Raw genomic sequence first — 21,859 nt, 5'->3', positions numbered from 1 at the left:
TTTTTAGTAAAAGGCTTTTTCTATTATATCATAAAACGTCATTCCTTAGCTAAGATTTGAAAATTTGGCCTTTAATTTAACTTTTTATAAAATTTTAATTATGATTAAATAATAATCATTAAATTCATTAAAAAATTTTATTTTCAAATTTTGATTGAAAAACATATTATTATATATATATAATGCTATGATAGCTTACTATTTTTATATATTATTTACAAAAAAATCGATTAATAAATTTAGCGACTATCGTTTTGCATTAAGATTAAAAGTTTAAAATTTAAAAAGTAGAAGGCTTAAGAATAGGGGCAAACCAGAAAATTTTCGATGTTGACATTTACATATTTTTATGAGTTAAAATGTAATTTTATCATTTAATTAGTTTATATCTTTATATATTTTTAAAAAATTAAATTAAAATTTTATCATTTTTAAGATAAAGTATAATTTTACTATACATTAACTAATAATTTTATAAATTTTAAATGATCAAAATTGTAATTTCCTATTTAAAAGCCCAGAGCCTTGCTAGCCTCCGGCATCAGCCTTATAAGGACTAAATCTAAAAATTTACGTATAATATCGGAATTTAACTAAACCGATTTAATTACTATTGTTTAAATCAAAATTAAAGTTTTAAAATTAATTAATCTAAAAAATATATGGAATAATAGTAAAATTTAACCAAAATTTAACACAGAATTGATTTCATGCAATGTGAGTGTCTAAACGACAAACCCCATAAGAAAACAAAACTGTACGATTACTATAATATTATTATTCAAGAACTGAATTTTGTTTTTTCAGTTGTGCAATATTTTCTTCATTATTATCGATTCCTTGATGTAAAAATTGAAAGAAATGGTCAAAAAAAAAACCAAAAGCTGACAAAAAGTCTTACGTCACTTTGAAGTGAAAAAACAGAGCAGCTGCCGTTGCCTTTGCTTGCCAGTGAGCCATTCTGCCGGTCTGGTCTGGTCTGGTCTGGTCTGGTCTGTCACTGTGCCTGCCCTGTGCTATGTGGGGACACTGTGTGACTCAGTGGTTTCTCTCATTGTTTATCACTATCAGTTCATCAAAAAAAGCTCCCTTTTTTATTCATGAATTTTATAGAAAAAAGAAAAGGGGTTATTTGGGGTGTCTTTGAAAGAAAATTTAAAAAAAAAAAGGTACGAAAAAAGAAACGATTTTGAGGGACAAAAGGGTGAGTTTTTAAAGAAAGAAGAATATGATAAAAAGTTGAAACTTTGCAAATGGCTTTTCAGCTTTCACTCCCCAAAAAAAATGGTTGCTTTTTATTTACACCATTAGAATTCCCATTTTGGAAATGAATAGCCATTTTCTTTTCCTTCATCATCATCTATCCATGTTTTTTTGGCTTTAAAAAAAACCAGACAACCTTAAACCCAGAAAGCAAAAAAAAACCTTAAACCCATTACTGTAATGGCTGTTGATAGCTGTAATGCCCAACTTACCCTTGGTCTTCTTCACACCTTTTGTAAATCGAAGGTCGTTTTCGTGTTTTCACAGATGAGACTTGAGTACTGTATAGCTCTGTTTCTCCCTGTGTAAAAAAAAATTCACTCCTTTCTCTTATTGCTTGCAAAAAGGCAGACAGGATGAAGCCAGGCAAATATAAACATATATTTTCTATATATAGTTTCCTTCTTTTCTTTTTTTTTTTAAATGAGATTCTAAAGGTGAAGGAGGAGGAGCAATGGAGCATATGGTTCATCAATCATCAATCATCAATCATCAATCATGGTCATTCATCATCATACATTGAAATGCAGTGGGAATGGATTGAAGAAGTATTTTTATTGATGTTATTATAATGCTATGCTTTATTTTAATGTGAATTAATGGCTATGGTGATGGTGATGGTGATGATGATGTATTTTCCCAACTTCCCATGGATTAACACTTTGCTTTCTATAAATATAAAGAGATAGTTGCTTTATCTTCATGCATTTTATGTATGTACTCCAATGCACTTTTAAAGCTTTGAAATGTTGAAACCAATTCTCAGTATGGAATGATTCTGTTTTGCCTTTAATGGAACTTGGAACTTTGTTTGTATATTTAGCTTCATTGTTGCATTTTGGTCCATGGAAAATAATCGTTTCATTTGTGTGTGGTCCATGTAAAGTAATAAGCATAGTTTTTTTTTTTGTTTTTTTTTCCTTTATATTTATGCCAATTTTGATGTTTAAGGATACTAATTTGGTTGACTTTATGCATTATTAGGATTTGAAACTTTGACTACCTTACTGTTCTACATTGCAACAATGATTTGAGTACCTTAATGAATGTTAGTGTCTTAAGGTTTATGTATGCTATCTGGTTTGCTTATCCTTTGTTATATTGTATCATAATTCATACATTATGTTGTTTACGTCGATTCGATATATGCCTTACATGTTCATTGCAATACAGAATCTGTTCCTCGTTTACCGTTCGGCTTTGTTTGAGACATATTTGTACCATGGTGTTGCAACGAAGATTCTATTTTCGTGTTTAAACCGTTTGCAACAATGCTTTCATTAGAGCAAGTTTTCATGTCTGCTGATAGAGAACAATTTGTAATGCTTTCACTTGATGACTTGTTTACACCGTTGCTCGTACAAATCGTATATCGGTTTTATCTTATCATCTAGATTGCTTTATATAGTTTTCAGCTTCTTCTATTGCAGCTTTCAGTTGCATGACCTTATTCTAGGCCTATAGAGTTCTCACTTTTGTGGCATATTACGCATGTTTATTTCAATAGGCTGTTAATTTTCGAACCCGAATGAAGTTGGAAGCTATGAAGCTTTCTACATGTTCACTATGAAACTGCACTATGGTCAGTTAGAACCCAATTCTGCTTCTTTGCTTGCTTTATATGCAGCTTGAAATCGCAATCGAGTTTTTGTCGTGAAGCTGCACCATGGTCATTCTTGTAGAATCAAACCTCTGTTCAATAGGCCTAGATGATTATCCTTTGTTGCAATGTTAGTGTCTTAAGGTTTATGTATGCTATCTGATTTGCTTATCCCATGCAAAAACATGGTCTTATTACATTTAGCAGCATTGGATTCACATTCTGTTGCTTGTTCATGGACTATACTACCTGTTTTTCAACCCGATTCTTATCATTTTTGTTCTTGCACCGATAATCAAATCAGTCTTTTAACATGCTCAGAACCCTTTCAATGCCACACTATGGGGTTGAAGCTAATGCATAGATATCTTAGCTTTTTGGCCAACTGGATGACATTTTCATTTATAGAAGATGCATGTACGCTAGAGAAGGCGGCATGGTGTGTTTCGTTTGTTCGTATACGGACCAACCAAGTAGATATCGTAGGAAACCGGAATGTGATAGTGACATTTACAAGAAGTAGATTTGTTGGAGCGGTAAGGGTCCGGCCTCGTTTAATCTGTAACTGCAGTTTAGAACCCATGGTGCTTTGGTCTTTGCTTGAACCTTTCTCTGTATGGGAGGATTTTATATTCATATTTGTGGGACTGTCCTGTTTTGCTTTGTTTTTACACCATAAATCCACGGTGACCGGATCAAATTAATTACTCATCATTAAATAAATCAATTTAATCCCTATACAAATAAAAAGAATCGTTCAAATTATAACAGAGTTTGCATTTTCTATATAAAAAATGTCTTGAAACAATTGCATTTCAATTTTAAACAAAAGATTTCATTTATGGAACTGTAAAAACTTTAAAAATATTAACTTGATCAAGCAGTAAATGTTAACTTTATTCCAAATTGACTCATTTTAATAACATAAGGACTAAATTGAACCATTTAATAATAAAGTAACTAAAAGGACCTCTTAACTACATTCATCATAAATATTCACACAAGTATAAGATGTTAACTGAAAACATATCTATTATGCATCAATCATTTGTTGAATTCATTCCCATCACATACATACATCATTTCTCTATGGAGTTAAATTCCCTACTGGATTTCACATTGTTGCTAGTTTTACTGAGAATACATTCTACTGTATAAAAAGCTTGGCCTTCCTAACTCACCATTTTAGAAGTACACGCTTGCCGGACTGACATCGGTCCTCATTGTTAAGGGAGCTTTTCGGAAGATTCATCTTAAACCTGATAATATACAGCGGCTACCATCTTGATGCTCGGAATGTGTACCAGACAAGTATACAACTTAAAAACGATGGTCGGGAACTAGAAACAGAAATCACCGACTCCCATAATAATTATTGAAATAGATCTGGAAATGACCACATTATGAACCGAGCAAAAATATCCGATTCCAAGAACTCTATATGAGCAGCTCTTCCAATTAATGCGTTCAAGTTCCTGCCATGAGAGGATGTGTTGAAGTTGATATCACAACGCACAAACACCCGATTCTCAGCTGTAGGAGCGCGTATCTGGTCCAAGCAGTTATTCAACATCTCTAGAAATGCTTTTCCCTTTTTGGAGTTGTCCATTGATGCTGCCCGGCATGACTCGATTCTGGCGGAATGATACGGAACATAACCATCCTGAGAGAGATGCTATCTGTCAATGGCCTTATGGTATAAGGGAAAACATGAACAGCTAATGAACTTTTTAATGGGTAAACTGCTCAGATAGTCGCCCAACTATATAAGAAATTTTCATTTTAAGCACCTAAAATAAAAGACTTGCAATTTAAACACCCGGATTACATAGTTCAATAGTTTTGGTCACTCTTGTTAAAATCACAAACAGCAAGCTGATGTGACAATTAAAAATATAATAACAAATTTAGCCCTCAATTTTTATATATTATATCGATTTACTCAAATTTTAAAAATTAACCTTCAAAATTTACAAATGTTCTCAATTTGATCCTAATTTTAAAAAATTCAAAGAAATGTATAAAAGTACATAAATATTTTCAAAAGAATATAATAATCAATTTAAATTTTATATGAATATGAAGATTAATACATAAATATTTTCAAAAGAGTATAATTATAAATTTGAAAATATTTATGTATTTTTATATATTGAATTTTTAGAATTAAGATTAAATTGAAAATATTTTGTAAATTTGAGGGTTAATTTTTTAAAATTATAACTAAATCAATATAATATATAAAAGTTGAGAGCCAAATTTATTATTATACCAATTTTTTAAATTGTCATGTCAGCTTACGACAGTGACAAAAACGATCAAACTATATAACGTGAATGCTTAAATTGTACATTTTTTTTTTATTTTGGGTGCCTAAAATGATATTTTTCTATAATTGGGTGACTATCTTTGTAGTTTACCTTTTTAATTATACCTTTAACGTCTTAATCCCATAAAACTTCTAAATTAAACTGTTCATTTTCATTAACCTTACTGCTTACAAACAGCCTGATGATCCTAACAAGTTCGAGAAGAAAAAATAATAATAATCAGCAAGGGCTATGGTGGAATACCTGGGGCGAAGAAAGGAGGATTATATGCTTGAAATTTTCCAGAGTTCTTTGCTGAAAGAAGGAAAGGAAAAGAATTATATGTTTCTGCCATGTCTTAAGCAAAACAGAGGGCACCAGATAGGAAGAATGGCCGTAAAAGTACCACACAAGTCTGTATTAGGAGGCAAATTGCATTTTGCCTCCTTTACTAAAAAAAAGAAATAAGCAAATTAATCTTTGTACATTGGATCAAAAAGTAAAATTGATCTTGCTAAAATTTAATTTATTTCTATTGTTAAAAATTGAGCCCTGTACGTCAAAATGAGACTGTCCAGATGAAATTTTTAACAAAAATAAATTGCTTTTTGATCTAACGTATAGGGATTAATTTGCCCATTTTTGAGTAAAATGGGCAAAATGTAATCTGACTTCTAGTACAGGAGCCTCCATGATACTTTTACCAAAGAATGGCAAACTCAAGACCATTTTGCAACTTTGTTCTCAATACCTCGCAAAGTTTGTAGAAGAATGTGTTACGAATATCAGGGTCGTCAGCAAAAGTGAGCTGATGAATGCATTGTGTCCCCTTGAGCTTCTTCAAAAGCCACAGTCCAGAATTGAATAAAGAATTTGAACTGTATAGATATCCCAAATGTGGACCAGATAGAGACACAAATGTATGGAGGAATCTAAGGTAAGGTTCCATAGCACTCTCTGCAAAATGAAATGAACATATCTAACAGACATTTCAAAGTGATGAAAATGGAAACACGGCTTTAAACAAAGATAACCGACCTGCTAATGCTGTTCTTATTATAACGTTTCCGATAGAATGCCCGACAAAACTAAGTTTGATATCTCTCAAGTGTCCAGATCTAGAAGCTTTATCCATTTTCTTTTTAACAAAAGAAATGACTTCATGCGCCAACCTTAGTCCCATTTCTCTAAAGTCTCCAGATGTTTTCTCTTCGTTTACTTCGGACATAAGAAACTCTATCTTGGGATCTATCAAAAGCCATTGGTTCCGAACAAGCCGCAGATCCAAATGATGCCCCTATCATGTTCAAGATAGGATCAGACACATTAACTCACTTGACAAACTGTCTGTAGCACAACACCGAAACCTAACAAGGCAACAAAAATATAACCCAAGAAACAAGTGTGGGAGAGAAGAAACTTGCCTGAAAACCATGTACAAAGATGACAATCTTTAAATCACGGCCAATTTGCGCAGCACTTGCACTTGATAGCTTTTTCACAGCTTCAGAACTAGGAACAGTGCTTGCGGTAATTGAATCTATTATGTCCAAGTTCCTCGTGTACAAGTTATCACTAGAAGTACGTTGAGTTGCATTCATTACATGCTCTATAATTACAATAGGAATTCCTGAAGGATCTCCAAATATTTGCATGTCTTGGATTGATCGGTTGTTCATCTGTGTGCAAACAATCATTACCGGTAAACTAAGGCATATGTAAATAAAAACAATAAGCATTAAATATAAGGACTTACCCTCATTTGTGCAATACTTTGCCGATGAAGCTCAGCCCGCATAGCTGCCATCTGCGCAGGCTGCATTCCACAAGATGAATTTGGAATTGAAAAAAATTATTGTTGTTCATAGCCGATTATGTCAGCCAAGAAATAAAAAACATAAATGAGTAATTACATCATCTGTTAATTTCCACAAACTTGAACCCCTCTTATGCACGATTTGGTGGGAAGACTCATCAAAACTGCCATTTATGTAACGATGAGGCATGTCAACTTTGGAGTACACCATCCATATTGACCATTCAGCTCTTCGATCTTTAGCCCATTCATCACGAAGGACATCCAATATCCGTGTTTTACTATCCCTGGAAAGAGACTTAAGTTTCAATAAGAGGGATACTGAGCATAACAAGCCTACATTTAGGGGAGAAAATGTTTAACAGCAAGAACAGGAAGTGAAGATGTATGTGCTAACCTGTGGAAATTCAGGAAAGTGTTCCATAAATAAAACACTTGATCACCCGATAGATTAAATATTTTAAGTACATCATCCTTCGATAAATTATGGAGCAATCTATCACTTTGAAACTCTAATCTGCCATTTACTCTCTGTTAAGAGACAAAGGTGTTATCATTTTAATATATTAAAACACAAAAATAAGAATAAGAGTACACTGTTCGATAACATAAAGCAAGGACCTCAAGACCATTTTGTGGCTTGCCTTGTGCTGAATCTTCAGCATCAGCAGCAACCGGTTCTTCCAGAAAGGAATCAAACAACTTCATATCGTTCATTTTGGAGGTAAATTCAGTCAAATCAACAGCATGGTTAATGGCATCACTACGTTTTTGCAGCTCCGCAAGCAGTGTGTCACGAGCATTTAATAATGCCTTAACAAGCATGACCTGTTTCAGATCAGTAGAAGCCACTTGATCCAGTGCCTGGTCAACCACATAGTTGAACTATTAGTGCATTAATATTGATTATCAAGGGTAACAAGAAGCTGAATTAAAGGAATACAATGAATTTCCCTTATTACCCACATAACCCACAAGAAAAAGTTCCATTAAACCCATACCACTTAAATTAAGAATTGGAAATGGATATATTAAACTCTTACACGTTAAATAATCAAGCCTCATGAAATTCATACATTCTACCAACCATAACCTACAATTTCCACCAGTCCAATGAATAGACTAGATCCACAATAAGGTAATAAACTTTGCTCTCATGCACACACATTGCACACTAGATTCTGAGATTATATTACAGCCATAAAACATTTATCCATGCCACATTCCAGTAGTGACACCAAAAATCTATTGAATGTAATGCCACAATCAAGCAGAAGCACAAATGGGAAAACTATGGTTAAGGGTAGTTATTGCATTTCAATTTTAAAAGTTTAGAATAAACCTGAGTAGATCCGTCAATGCTTTCACCAGAAACATCATTAGTTGTAGAATAAGCAATGCTGAAATGATTCAACAGGTCAAGTTACTTCAACATATCATCAAAGCACAATTTTACTTTAATAAATGAAACCACCCCTCTCCCTTTATCTCATTTCCCCCAAACAACCGCCACCCTGAAAAAGGGTTCGGAAAAGGTGATGAGAGGAATATGGTTGGTGAGAAGGTTAGTCATCATTGTTTCTAGATCTGGGACAAACCTGGGTACCTTCGTGTGGACCTTGCGAGAACCAGCTTTTAGCAGAGTCGTGTGAACACTTACATCCACAAGAACAGCATGAAATGCATCAAAGTAAACAGGGCAATAAGAATGAAGTCCTAAAAGAGCTTTAGGAGGGATTCGGAATTCATGGATGGCAGCCGGGCAATAATCAGGAGAAGCCTGAAAATCAGAACTGATTGAATGCATCCCAATCAATTATGGGCAGTTTTAACTTAGAAAAAAAAAATTGATGAGAGAAATGAAACACATTAGCACAAGGAATATAAGTATAAACTTTAAATTTTAATCATCCATACGTAAATAGGAGTTCTCAACTTACCCGTTCACCAATACAGGAGCATATAGAAGCTCAAACTTCAAGATGACAGCTGATAAGGGAGGACCCTGTCGGATAATGCTACATCAGTGCCAAAATGAGAAACAAATATTGACTGTCATGGCTAGACAATAGCCAAACAGAATCAAAGTAGAAAAGCTTCTATACATTTCATTTCTGAGTAGCAAAATTAGATTGAAAGAAAACCCTGCCGACTTTCAGGAAGATCCAATATCGTTTCTATTTTCATACAGTTGGAGTAGAGATTTTAGCATCTGTTAGCTTAGAGGTATCAGAAGGCAGAGAAAGGTTTCTGGTTGGTAACGTATTTGGTGTGCTTCCCTGTTCAAGGGAATGCAGAGATACACAAGAAAGAGATTGGCTACCTCATTTTCAGGAATGGGTAGATCAAAGGCAACCATGATAGATAGATAAACATCCTGTCTCGCATATTTGATTCGAAAAGGCTGTGTCGCAAAACTGTTGTCCGTATCATCAATCCTCCATACTCCAAATACTTCATCAGAAACAAGACTTGGGGCTGCAAAATTTTCTAATCTTATTAACAAAGAATTGCTCTCTAAAACACTACTGCATTAAACTTTCAGAGTGAAGTATAAAACTCATTAAATAAGTAGGAGAAAACAACAAATAGTTCAAAACATAATTCACCATTCAACAAAATGAAAAACAATTGTCAGTTTTAATTAAGAATATAAAGGACATTATATCTATTTGCTTCAACTACATCAAAATCAATAGATCAGCTAATATAGCATAATCTTCTATCAGCAAGGACACTTCCCAATTTTACAAACTGTAAGATTCCTATTTAGGCCTCTAGAGGGACTAGTTTAAATATAAAATGCCAGAATGCAGCTACATTTCAAAAGGTTTATAAGTTAAAAATAACTTGATTTCTAATCTTGTGACAAAGTGGAAGCATTAGAAGAAAAAACAAAAATTTCACCAAATTACCTTCGTATTGGACGACTCGCGCAGGTGTTCCTACAGGAGCATACTCATCATTGTCCCATCTAACAGTAAGCTTCAGTTGATACCATCTAAGCACACAAGAACCAGAAGACAGTTCATATGTATAAAACTCGAAAATAAACAGAAAAATGAAAAAAAAATGCCCCATACCCTTGCTGGAAAAGATCGAGGTTATGAAACCTATGGATGTAAATTGCAATCTCCTGGACACTATCCAACATTACCACCGGCTGTACTTCAGCCGGGTGAGGCTTTGCATCTGGTAACTTCTTTGCTTGTGCACTTCTATTATTCAAACCGATTAACCACCCAAGACGTCGTAACATATGTAATCAAGTATCCACAAATCTCGCATTCCCTCTTCGTTTCTCACTCGTGCATCCTCCTCAAAACCAAATCGATACGTGTCTCATAGAAATCATCGAAAGAACAAAGCAGCCACACATAAACACTTTATTGATCCATGTCTTCAATTCTATTGGTAACAAACAAATGCAAACAGCTGCAAACAAGGAACTATAGTCTAAATAACATAGTTTTTAAATGGGAAACAACCATTCCAAAAATAGTAAAGGCATAGTCTCTCATCATAACTTCAAAGTAGAATTGCAATATGATAATGCTAAAACTGCTACTAAAACACAATTATTTGCTTTAAAGGCTGCTATTTACTAACAACATTAGCATTCAAAGGTCAAACCCTATGAAAAAGAACAAAGAAACAACATATTTGAAATTGTAGACAAAATCAAACTACTTTGTCCAGTATAAAACTGTGCAATTGATGATCAAAAGACAATCATGAGCAAAAAGAAAAGCAAGTACAAGGAACAAAACAGAAGAAGAACAAAACCTGGGGGTCAGATCTGCAAGGTTTTGCTACATTTTTTGTGAGACAAAACCCATAGCTAGGGTTTGCAGCAATTTTTTGGGTGTTGAAAATTATTAAAAATAATAAATGGCAAATGAAAATAATGGAGATCTCTCGTGGAATACTATGCAGTGATGTTTTTACTTTTTAGTGACTTTTTATGGTTTAGTTGTGGAATTTTACGATGATGTCCTTCCTCTATCTGCGCGCCTGTCTTCTCCTGTCCCTTTTTTTTTTTTGCGCCAAAATCAGTCGAACTAGACCGGTCGATTATAATGGAAAACCGGAGCAACGACCCCTCTCGAGTCTCGCTGACCGATCCTGTTCGGTATTGGTTCGGGTCTTCTATCCGCCCATTTACCCGCCTTTGAGATTAGGAAGTTGGGCTTAAGGCCCATTATTAATGGGTTAACTAATTTATAAGTTGGATTGATTGATTAGATATAATTTTTTAAATATTAATATTTATATATTTTACAGTTAAATTTAAATATTTTCATTATAAAATTAAGTTTAAGTTTTTTTTAAGTTTTTATAATTTGAAAAAAATTTAGATTTATTTATTGTGTGTATAATACGATATATGATTTAATTAAAAATAAGGATGATAAATTGATAACTTTGATAGAAAATACTAAATTATTTTTAAATTATAAACAAACATTTTTTCTTTTAAAATTTTTAATCATTTTTATTCTTTCCATAAGTTAATATATTTTATTTTTATGCAATTAATTTTTAAAAAAAAAGTTACTATGTAGTGGATTTTTTTTCTTTTTACCATATTAATTTATTTTTTATTTCATATTATATATTTTTAAAAGTAAAAATTATATTGTATTAAATATTCAATAACAAGAATTGTGTAAAAAAAATTGAATATAGAATTGTGTAAATTTTAAAATTTCTATGTTATTTGATTTTTTTAATTTTAATTACTTATTTTTTTTAAAAAAATACAGTTGGAGAGTTAGTTGAATATGGATGGGTGTATAATAATAATTTCAAGTCTTTAAATTTTGATGACGTGACAACTTTTTATTGATGCCTAAAAACCTTAATTTTAAAGATTATCCTAATTTAAGATATTCTCATAATATATTATTCAAGAACTGAATTTTCTTTTTCAATTATACAATATTTTCTTATGTCTTAGTTAAGCAAATATGTCAATTTTAAAAGGAAATTAGGGTTTTAGGCTATTCTTTCTCGAAATTTAGGGAAATAGTATTTTATATATAAAACATTAAAAATAAAAATTTATAAAATTCATAGAAAATCATAGAATGCATTTTTAATGATTTTATATATAAAATATTTGTTTTTTCCACATGGAACCATCCTAGTGTACCATGGGGTAAAAACAGCTTGGAAAAAAGGGGGACCCTTGGCTTGCATTCAAAGATTCTAAAAATGTAAAAAAAAATAAAAATTAATAAAGAAGAGTGAGTTGAAACATAAGTGTCAACGGAATAAGTTAGCAAGTTTACATATATTAGAACATATTTTGTAAAAATGTTGGCCGTATTTGGGTTAGAAAAACTGATAGAAATAGTTGTAAAAATATTTACATGAAAAACTCGATTAAATGTTTGTTCATTACGGGTAAGGGCTCCAATTGTCGGGTAAAATTTTTTACCCAATTTAGATGCACTAGAAGGCAATATGGATGACGATATTGAAGAGCTTATAAAATTGATGGACGTAATCATCAATTACCCATTCGGATTTGATGTGCTAAATTTCAATCATTTCAAATTGTTTTTTAAATTTAAAGTTTTTATTCATTATATCAATTCTAAATTTTTGTAAATTATTTGATTTTTTGCATCTTTATTTTAATTTCATAGTTTTTTGAGTTTATTTACATGTCTATATCCACATTGACATGAAATACATAAATCCTTCGTTCTTACTCGATTCTCCTTTTATTTGGGAAGACACTGATAAGTGTCGTTTGCTTATAAATTTAGATTATCTCATAAATTGATACATGTTTGATCTTGATTATTTTGATTGTGAATTATCTAGAGTTACTAATTTGGGTGGGTGAGTAAATGTTTTGTCACAATTGACTGCTTTATAATGTGTATAAGTATAATTGAAATAGTTACGATCACTTGGTTACTTTTGTTGTAAGATACTGCTCGAATGTTTTCTGCTATTACAATGATTATGCAATTGAATGCGATGTAAGAAAAGTAATATTTCAATATTTCTCATAATATTCTATTTACTTTTGTTACTAAATTTTACTTAAATTTTTTATTTTGTGGATTGACAAGATTGAAATCGTGAGAGAGTTGAATGTAGTAATATTAAATTTATGTATTGATCTATTTGAACGTTGTATTTTATTGAAACGTTTTCACTTTTTATAGAATATTAATATCATGCAAGCATGTTGCATTATCGATATAACCTTCAAATAGATTAATATATAAATTTTGGTATAATTGCACTCAACTTTCTTACGTTCCCAATCTTACTAATTTACAAAATAAATAATTTAAGTAGAATTTCATAAAACAAATAAATAAAATATTATCAGATATATCGAAATCTAACTTTTCTTCCATCGCATTCAATTACATAATCATTATAATGACTCGAAAACGTTCCAGTAGTGTCTTATAACGAAAGGAGTCAAGTAATTATAACTATTTCGATTATAGTCGTGTATTTTATAAAACACCCAACTATGACCCAAAATATCTACTGGTCACCTATATTAGTAATTCTAGATAAATTACAATTAAAAAATTAAAGATCGATCAGGCCTCTCTTTATTAAATAATCCAAATTTATAAGGAAGCCACATTTAACAACGTTTTCACAAATAAAAGAAAAATCGAGTAAGAACATGGGGCTTATGTATTTTCTATCAATGTGAAAATAGACATGTAAGAAAACCAAAAAAAAAAAAAACTATGAAATTAAAATAAAGGTATGAAAGATCATTCAATTTACAAAAATTCAGAATCGAGATAATGAAGACAAACTCTTAGTTCAACAGGTAATTTGAAACGATTATAATCTAGCACGTCAAATTCAAATGCGTAATTGATGATGACGTCTACCAATTTTTTAAACTCTTTAATATCATCATTCAATTTACTTTCCAGTGCATTTAAATTAAGTGTAAATTTTACCGTAATGAACAAATACTAGTAAATATTTAATCAGATTTTCCGTGTAAATATTTTTATGGCTACTTTTACCATCTTTTCTAGCCCAAATACTAGTAAATTATGAAATATTTTTACAAAATCTTTTCTAATATATGTAAACCAACTAAACTTACACCTCCGTTGACACCTATGTTTCTACTCACTTTTTTTTTTCAAAAAAATCTATTACATTTTTAGAATCTTCAAACGCAAGTAATTATTTATTTTCATGGCATACGAGTTGATGACACCTGATTAATTCATCGTCTTCTTAACTAAGAATTTATATATCCAAATCGATAATAAAATAAATAAGAAAATAGATTTGAGTTTTGTAAATAAAATTATAAAGCCTTAGCCTTAGACTCGGTGAAGTCCAGTTTTTGAATCGATCCTCGAAAATAAGTTTTCTCCTCCAAACAATAAGCTAGTTATAGCGGCTAAGAACGTCCTAACAGTCAATTCTTTCTCTCGTAGTTGATTCTGGTATGCCATGCAAACCAACCCTTACCGATTATTTAGCCGTGACACACGTGTTTGTAATTCAAAACCTCGATAGCCTTGCGTTTTGAATAACCCAACTCGGATTAACGACCTCAACCACGTGGGACATTTAAATCCGATCACTATCTCTCTTAACGAAAATCTCACTAGTATGACTCAGCCAGGATACGACAATTTGTTTGCAGGAATCCGAATACAGCATGTCTAACTTATCTTCCTAACTGTACGCTAAAATAACTCTAACCTAATGTGCACTTTTTGAATTGAAATCAAATTGACTTTAAGGGACGAATTTATACTATCTCAATTTTTCAGAGAGATGATGAATACCATTATAAAATATTTTTAATACGGATTTATTTCTCATTATTCTTAACCTGAAAAAATACCGATCTAAAACTAAGTAGAGACTTAGCAAAGCATAAAATTAATCATGCTTAGTTGATGTATGAAAATGGTTTAAATGGAAATGGTGGAAGATGAAAATGGGAAGTAACTTGGAAACAATTAAGCCAAAATATTGAAATGGAAATAAAAGTTTTGAAAACATATATTTCACTCAATCCAAAAATGAATCGAATACTTGAAAGGATCGATTGATCCAGATTGCAAGGATGTTGTGGGCAATATTGTTCTCTACTGCTTCTGAAACCATCATTCTTGCTTAATTTATGGAAACACACCTAGTAAGGAAGGGATGATTTCTGAAAGTTTAGGTAACTTTATCAAAAATGTTGTCACATTGTGTACGGGATCCGGTGATGCATGCTGCAACGCAGGTATGGTTGTGGGTGAGAAATCATCATACCTTTTTGATTTGGTGCTATTTGATTTGGTTTAGCACAGTTGTGTTCGCTGATTGAAGATTGCAGACTCGTTTTCTCCTTAGCTTATTCGTGAAATTTTGGCTTATATTACGTAATACAAATCATAAAGTGCATCTTGATTTGTTTTTACCAATTGTATACATTTAATGTAAGTATCTAAATCTGGTTTCGGTGCTGAAAATGGTAAAAGATTGTTTTCACCACGAAGTATTGAAGTTTGTTTTCAATATTTGGAGTAAACAATTTCTATCAAATTGAATATCAAAATCAAATACTTAATTGAGATAAAACAAAACTTGAGTATCAAATTGAAACTTGAACCTTTAAAATTCAAAGGAATCCAATCTAAAATTTGTAATTACCGCATTCAAAACATAGATTGAAATAAATCCAGATTTTCTTGTGGGGAGGCTAAATTGAGAAGCAACCACTCTACCTACAACTGGGAGATGATTAGGAACCTAAACCACTTGGAGAGCTAAGTATGATAATCTACCAAGCCCACATTGAATTTCCAAGTATTCAAAGTGTATTTTTCTAAATTCACCATAAATCCTATACTAAAATTAGGCTAAACCACCTACACACTATTTACATGAAATAAAATATTAGATTTTTCTTTTCTAAATATAATCTTTACATAATCAAAAACCTAATCAACCCTTAAATGTCTCTAAATTTCTAATTCAACCACTCTTCTATTGCTCATGCTCCAATTTAATCCTTCTCTACTTGTCTTTGAGTCAAAGCATACGAATTCTGTTCCTGACAAGATTTAAACATAAAATTCACCGATTAACAGGAATTAATTCAAGAATAAATTGATTTGAACACGTAAAATATACAAAATAAACATGCTATCAGAAGTAAATGTCAAAATCCTTTGCTTAAATGTAAAAGTGAGAAAACAATAACAGCATTATGAAAAGAAGACCCTAACTGATTGAAAGACTTTAAAAAAAAACAAAGTGCAGCACCAAAGATCTTCATAAACAGAAATTACATCAATAACATGACAAACATGACAGGAAACGACCAGTAATCTAAAGCAACTAACATTACACTACAAATTAAATTCATACAAAGGCTCTAACATGAATTTCATTATGCACTTAGACACAATAAAACACATTTGCGATTTGGGTATAAACCAAAACTTAAAAAAACAAAACAAACAAGAAGCCAGTCATATATATTGACAAAATTCATACAAAAACAAAACAAACAATAGGCCAGAATTCTCCCCCACTTTCATATTTTCGTACGTATACATTGAGAATCTGAAAAAAAAACAAAAAAAGAAAAAAAGACAAGGAACAGAATAAAAGCTGAATTCTTCAAAATCGGTCTACTTAACAGTGAAAACATAAATAGAAATGCTTCCACAACATCATCATGCACTGCATATGCGTACAGCGTACAACATACAACATGATAAGATCTTGTACCATAAATGTGAAATTGTACATGCACACTATGTATGAGCTTACACAATATTGAGGCATCTTTAAAACTTGTTCCTTATGTAGTTTTAACTTACTTTTCTCTGCTTTGTCAATGTGTCAGTCTCGGTATTCAGAAGTCAAAGGTTTGCGAAAAACTCGTTTCCTATGTCAAAACATTAATATAACATTATTCATTTAATATGAATTACAAAAATAAATTTACAATAATTATAAAAATTTTATATATTCCTTACACTGCTTCATGCGTTTTGGGTTGATACAAATCTTCCAAGTTGCATGCGTGATTGACACAACCCTCAAATAGATCGATAAATAAATTTGGCAGGGCCTCGCTCAACTTTCTCATGATCCTAATCTTGCCAATCTACAAAAATAAACAATTTAAGTAGAATTTAGTAACAAAACTAAATAGAATATTATCAGAAACATCGAAATCTTACTTTTCTTTCCCTGCATTCAATTGCATAATTATTGTAATGCCAAAAAACATTTGAGCAGAATTGTACAACAGCAGCAGCCCTCGAGAAATTGTAACTCTTTTGACTATGGTAATATACTTTATACAGCACCCGTTTGTTATACAAAGCATGTACCCAGTCACCCAAATTAGCACTTGCAAATGTAGTTAAAGTATCATTAAAAGATTCAAGCTTAAATACTTCTCTCTTTAGGAGGTAATCCAGATTGATAAGAAACCGATACTTATCAGCGTCCCCCCAAATAAAAGGTGAATCAAGTAAGCACCTAGGGCTCACATATTCCCTGTCAATGTGGACATAAACATGTAAGTAAACCTAAAAAAACTATGAAATTAAAATAAAGATATGAAAGTTCAATCAACTTACAAAAATTCAGAATTGAGATAATGAAGAAAATATCTCAATTCAAGAGACAAATTGAAACAATCATAATCTGGCTTATCTAATTCGAACGGGTAATTTATGATTATGTCCATCAATTTTTTAAACTCTTCAATATCATCATTCATCTTGCTCTTCGGTCCATCTAAATTGGGTAAAACTTTTACCCAACATTCGGAATCCTTCCTTGTAATAAACAAACATTTAATTAGGTTTTCCGTATAAATGCTTTGACAGCTACTTCTACCCGCTTTTCTAGCCTAATTACGGGTAGCATCTTGAAATATCTGTACAAAATCCCTCCTAATAAAACTAAACCAGCTAGCCCTACTCCTCTGTAAACGCCTACGTTTCCAATCACTCTTCTATTTGTCAAAAAATTCCATTACATTTAAACAATCTTCAAACGCAAGCAGCCATTTCTTTTCATGACATACGATTTGATGACACTTGAGTAAGTCATCATCATTGGCATACTTAACTAAGAACTTGTACATTTTAAGAGCTGCTGTCTTATCTTCATAAAGAAGAAAAGTTGAAGAAATTTCTTCATTTAAAAACTTTAAGACACCATTATACGTATCTAAATTATAATAATTGATAACACAATGTGGTACAGGCATAGTTGTGGGCATACAGCAAACCAAATATAATGATAAGCAGCATTGGCATCCAAGGATATATTGATGCCCTAAATGAAGGTTATAGCCCCTTTCACATCATAATTATTTCTATCCTTGGAAAGTGACTGATTATTGCATTTGCCAATGCTGCTTGTCATTATATTTGGTTTGCTGTACGCCCACAGCTATTCATGTACCACATTGTGTTATCAATTATTATAATTTAGATACGTATAAGGGTGTCTTAAAATTTTTAAATGAAGAAATTCCTTCAACTTTTCTTCCTTATGAAGATAAGACAGCAGCTCTTAGAATGTACAAGTTATTAGTTAAGTATGCCAATGATGATGACTTACTCAGGTGTCATCAAATCGTATGTCATGAAAAGAAATGGCTGCTTGCGTTTGAAGATTGTTTAAATGTATTAGAATTTTTTGACAAACAGAAGAGTGATTGGGAACGTAGCCGTTCATAGAGGAATAGGGCTAGCTGGTTTAGTGATATTAGGAAGGATTTTGTAGAGATATTTCAAGATACTGCCCGTATTTGGGCTAAAAAAAATGGTAAAAATAGCTGTCAAAACATTTATACAAAACACCTAATTAAATATTAGTTTATTACGAGAAAGGTTCCAAATGTCGAGTAAAAGTTTTACCAAACTTAGATGGACCGAAGAGAAAGAGGAATGATGATATTGAAGAGCCTAAAAAATTGATGGGCGTCATCATAAATTACCAGTTCAGATCAAATAAGCCAGATTATGATCGTTTCAAAATTCTTAGTTAAGTGTGACAATGATGATGGCTTATTCAGGTGTAATCAAATCGTATGTCATGAAAAGAAATGGTTGCTTCTATTAGGAGATTGTTTAAATGTAATGGAATTTTTTGACAAACAGAATAGTGATTGGGAATGTAGGCGTTCACAGAGGAGTAGGGCTAGCTGGTTTAGTTATATTAGGAGGGATTTTGTAGAGATAATTCAAGATACTGCCCGTATTTGAGCTAGAAAAGCGGGTAGAAGTAGTTGTCAAAGCATTTATACGAAAAACCCAATTAAATGTTTGTTTATTACGAGGAACGGTTCCGAATGTCGGGTAAAATTTTTACCAAACTTAGATAGACCGAAGAGAAAGATAAATGATGATATTAAAGAGCTTAAAAAATTGATGAACAGCATCATAAATTACCAGTTCGGATCAGATAAGTCAGATTATAATCGATTCAAAGTTCTTAGTTAAGTATGCTAATGATGATAACTTACTCATGTGTATTCAAATTGTATGTCATGAAACGAAATGGCTGCTTACGTTTGAAGATTTTTTAAATGTAATGGAATTTTTTGACAAACATAAGAGTGATTAGGAATGTAGGCGTTCATAGAGGAATAAGGTTAGCTGGTTTAGTTATATTAGGAAGAATTTTGTAGAGATATTTCAAGATACTACCCATATTTAGGCTAGAAAAGCGGGTAGAAATAGTTGTCAAAGCATTTATACGGAAAATCCAATTAAATGTTTGTTTATTATGAGGAAGGGTTCCGAATGCGGGGTAAAAGTTTTACCAAACTTAGATAACCAAAGAGAAAAGAGAATGATGATATTGAAGAGCTTTAAAAATTGATGGACGTCATCATAAATTACCCGTTCGTATCAAATAAGCCAGATTATGATCGTTTCAAAGTTCTTAGTTAAGCATGCCAATGATGACGACTTACTCAGGAGTCTTCAAATCATATGTCATGAAAAGAAATGGTTGCTTGCGTTTGAAGATTATTTAAATGTAATTAAATTTTTTGACAAACAAAAAAGTGATTGAGAGTGTAGGCGTTCATAGAGGAGTAGGGCTAGTTGGTTTAGTTATATTGGAAAAGATTTTGTAGAGATATTTCAAGATGCTGTCCATATTTAGGCTAGAAAAGCGAGTTGAAATAGCTGTCAAAGCATTTATACGAAAAACCCAATTAAATGTTTGTTTATTACGAGGAAGGGTTCCAAATGTCGGGTAAAAATTTTACCAAACTTAGATGGATCGAAGAGAAAGATGAATGATGATATTGAAGAGCTCAAAAAATTGATAGACGTCATCATAAATTACCTGTTCGGATCAGATAAGCCAGATTATGATCGTTTAAAAGTTTTTGGTTAAGTATGCCAATGATGATGACTTACTCATTTGTCTTCAAATTATATGTCATGAAACGAAATGACTGCTTGCGCTTGAAGATTGTTTAAATGTAATGAAATTTTTTGACAAACAGAATAGTGATTGGGAACGTAGGCTTTCACAAAGGAATAGAGCTAGCTAGTTTAGTTATATTAGAAGGGATTTTGTAGTAATATTTCAATATGCTGCCCGTAATTGGGCTAGTAAAGCGGGTAGAAGTAGCTGTCAAAGCATTTATATAGAAACCCAATTAAATGTTTGTTTATTACAAGGAATGGTTTCGAATATCGGGTAAAAAGGTTTACCTAACTTAGATAGACCGAAGAGCAAGAAAATAATGATATTAAAGAGCTTAAAAAATTGATGGACGTCATCATAAATTACTCGTTCGAATTAGATAAGCCAGATTATGATCGTTTCAAAGTTCTTAGTTAAGTATGCCAATAATGATGACTTACTCAAGTGTCATCAAATCGTATGCCATGAAAAAAAATGGCTACTTGCGTTTGAAAATTGTTTAAATGTAATGGAATTTTTTGACAAAGAGAAGAGTAATTGGGAACGTAAGTGTTCATAAAGGAGTAGGGCTAACTGGTTTAGTTATATTAGGAGAGATTTTATAGAGATATTTTAAGGTGCTGCCCGTATTTGGGGTAGAAAAGCGAGTAGAAGTAGTTGTAAAAGTATTTATACGAAAAACCTAATTAAATGTTTATTTATTACAAAGAAGGGTTCTGAATGTTGGGTAAAATTTTTACCAAACTTAGATAGACCAAAGAGCAAGAGAAATGATGATATTGAAGAGCTTAAAAAATTGATGTAGATCATCATAAATTACACGTTTAGATCAGATAAGCCAAAGAATGATGGTTTCGAAGTTCTTAGTTAAGTATAATAATGATGATGACTTACTCAGGTGTCATTAAATCGTATGTCATGAAAAAGAATAGTTGATTGCGTTTGAAAATTATTTAAATGTAATGAAATTTTTTGACAAACAGAAGAGTGAGTGGGAACGTAGGCGTTCACAGACGAATAGGGCTAGCTGGTAGAGTTACATTAGGAGTGATTTTGTAGTGATATTTCAAGATGTTACCCGTATTTGGGCTAGAAAAACAGGTAGAAGTAGCTGTGAAAGCATTTATATGGAACACCCAATTAAATGTTTGTTTATTACGAGGAAAGGTTTCGAATGTCGGGTAAAAGTTTTATCTCTCTTAGATGGACCGAAGAGCAAGAAGAATGATAATATTGAAATGCTTAAAAAATTGATTGACATCATCATAAATTACCCGTTCAGATTAGATAAGCAAGATTATGATCGTTTCAAAGTTCTTAGTTAAGTATGCCAATGATGATGACTTACTCATGTGTCATCAAATCGTATGTCATGTAAAGAGATGGTTGCTTACATTTGAAGATTATTTAAATGTAATGAAATTTTTTGACAAA

The 21,859-nt window shown here is 31.9% G+C and overlaps 1 protein-coding gene across 2 annotated transcripts; it reads right to left on the bottom strand.

The window, feature by feature from the left end:
* Positions 1–3,870: 3,870 nt before the first annotated feature.
* On the bottom strand, positions 3,871–11,032 carry LOC107930576 (protein FAM135B). 2 transcript variants are annotated; one of them, XM_016862240.2, is made up of 16 exons: positions 10,775–11,032; positions 10,072–10,423; positions 9,904–9,989; positions 9,312–9,466; positions 8,929–8,993; positions 8,587–8,781; positions 8,331–8,388; positions 7,610–7,852; positions 7,386–7,519; positions 7,086–7,275; positions 6,929–6,988; positions 6,597–6,851; positions 6,211–6,469; positions 5,924–6,129; positions 5,437–5,487; positions 3,871–4,526 (listed from the first exon to the last, which is right to left on the bottom strand). In XM_016862240.2, the coding sequence occupies exons 2-16, from the start codon at positions 10,245–10,247 to the stop codon at positions 4,236–4,238; spliced, it is 2,424 nt and encodes an 807-aa protein (XP_016717729.2). In that variant the 5' UTR covers positions 10,248–10,423; positions 10,775–11,032; the 3' UTR covers positions 3,871–4,235. The 2 variants fall into 2 exon arrangements, with proteins under 2 accessions (XP_016717729.2, XP_016717730.2); XM_016862241.2 differs by having other exon boundaries at positions 10,937–10,956.
* Between the last annotated feature and the right edge of the window lie 10,827 nt (positions 11,033–21,859).

This window comes from Gossypium hirsutum, chromosome A06 (genome assembly GCF_007990345.1).
Source record: "Gossypium hirsutum isolate 1008001.06 chromosome A06, Gossypium_hirsutum_v2.1, whole genome shotgun sequence".
Taxonomy (NCBI): Eukaryota; Viridiplantae; Streptophyta; class Magnoliopsida; order Malvales; family Malvaceae; genus Gossypium; species Gossypium hirsutum.
Note: the sequence above shows the minus strand (reverse complement) of the source record. Positions and strands in the feature narration are given on the sequence as shown.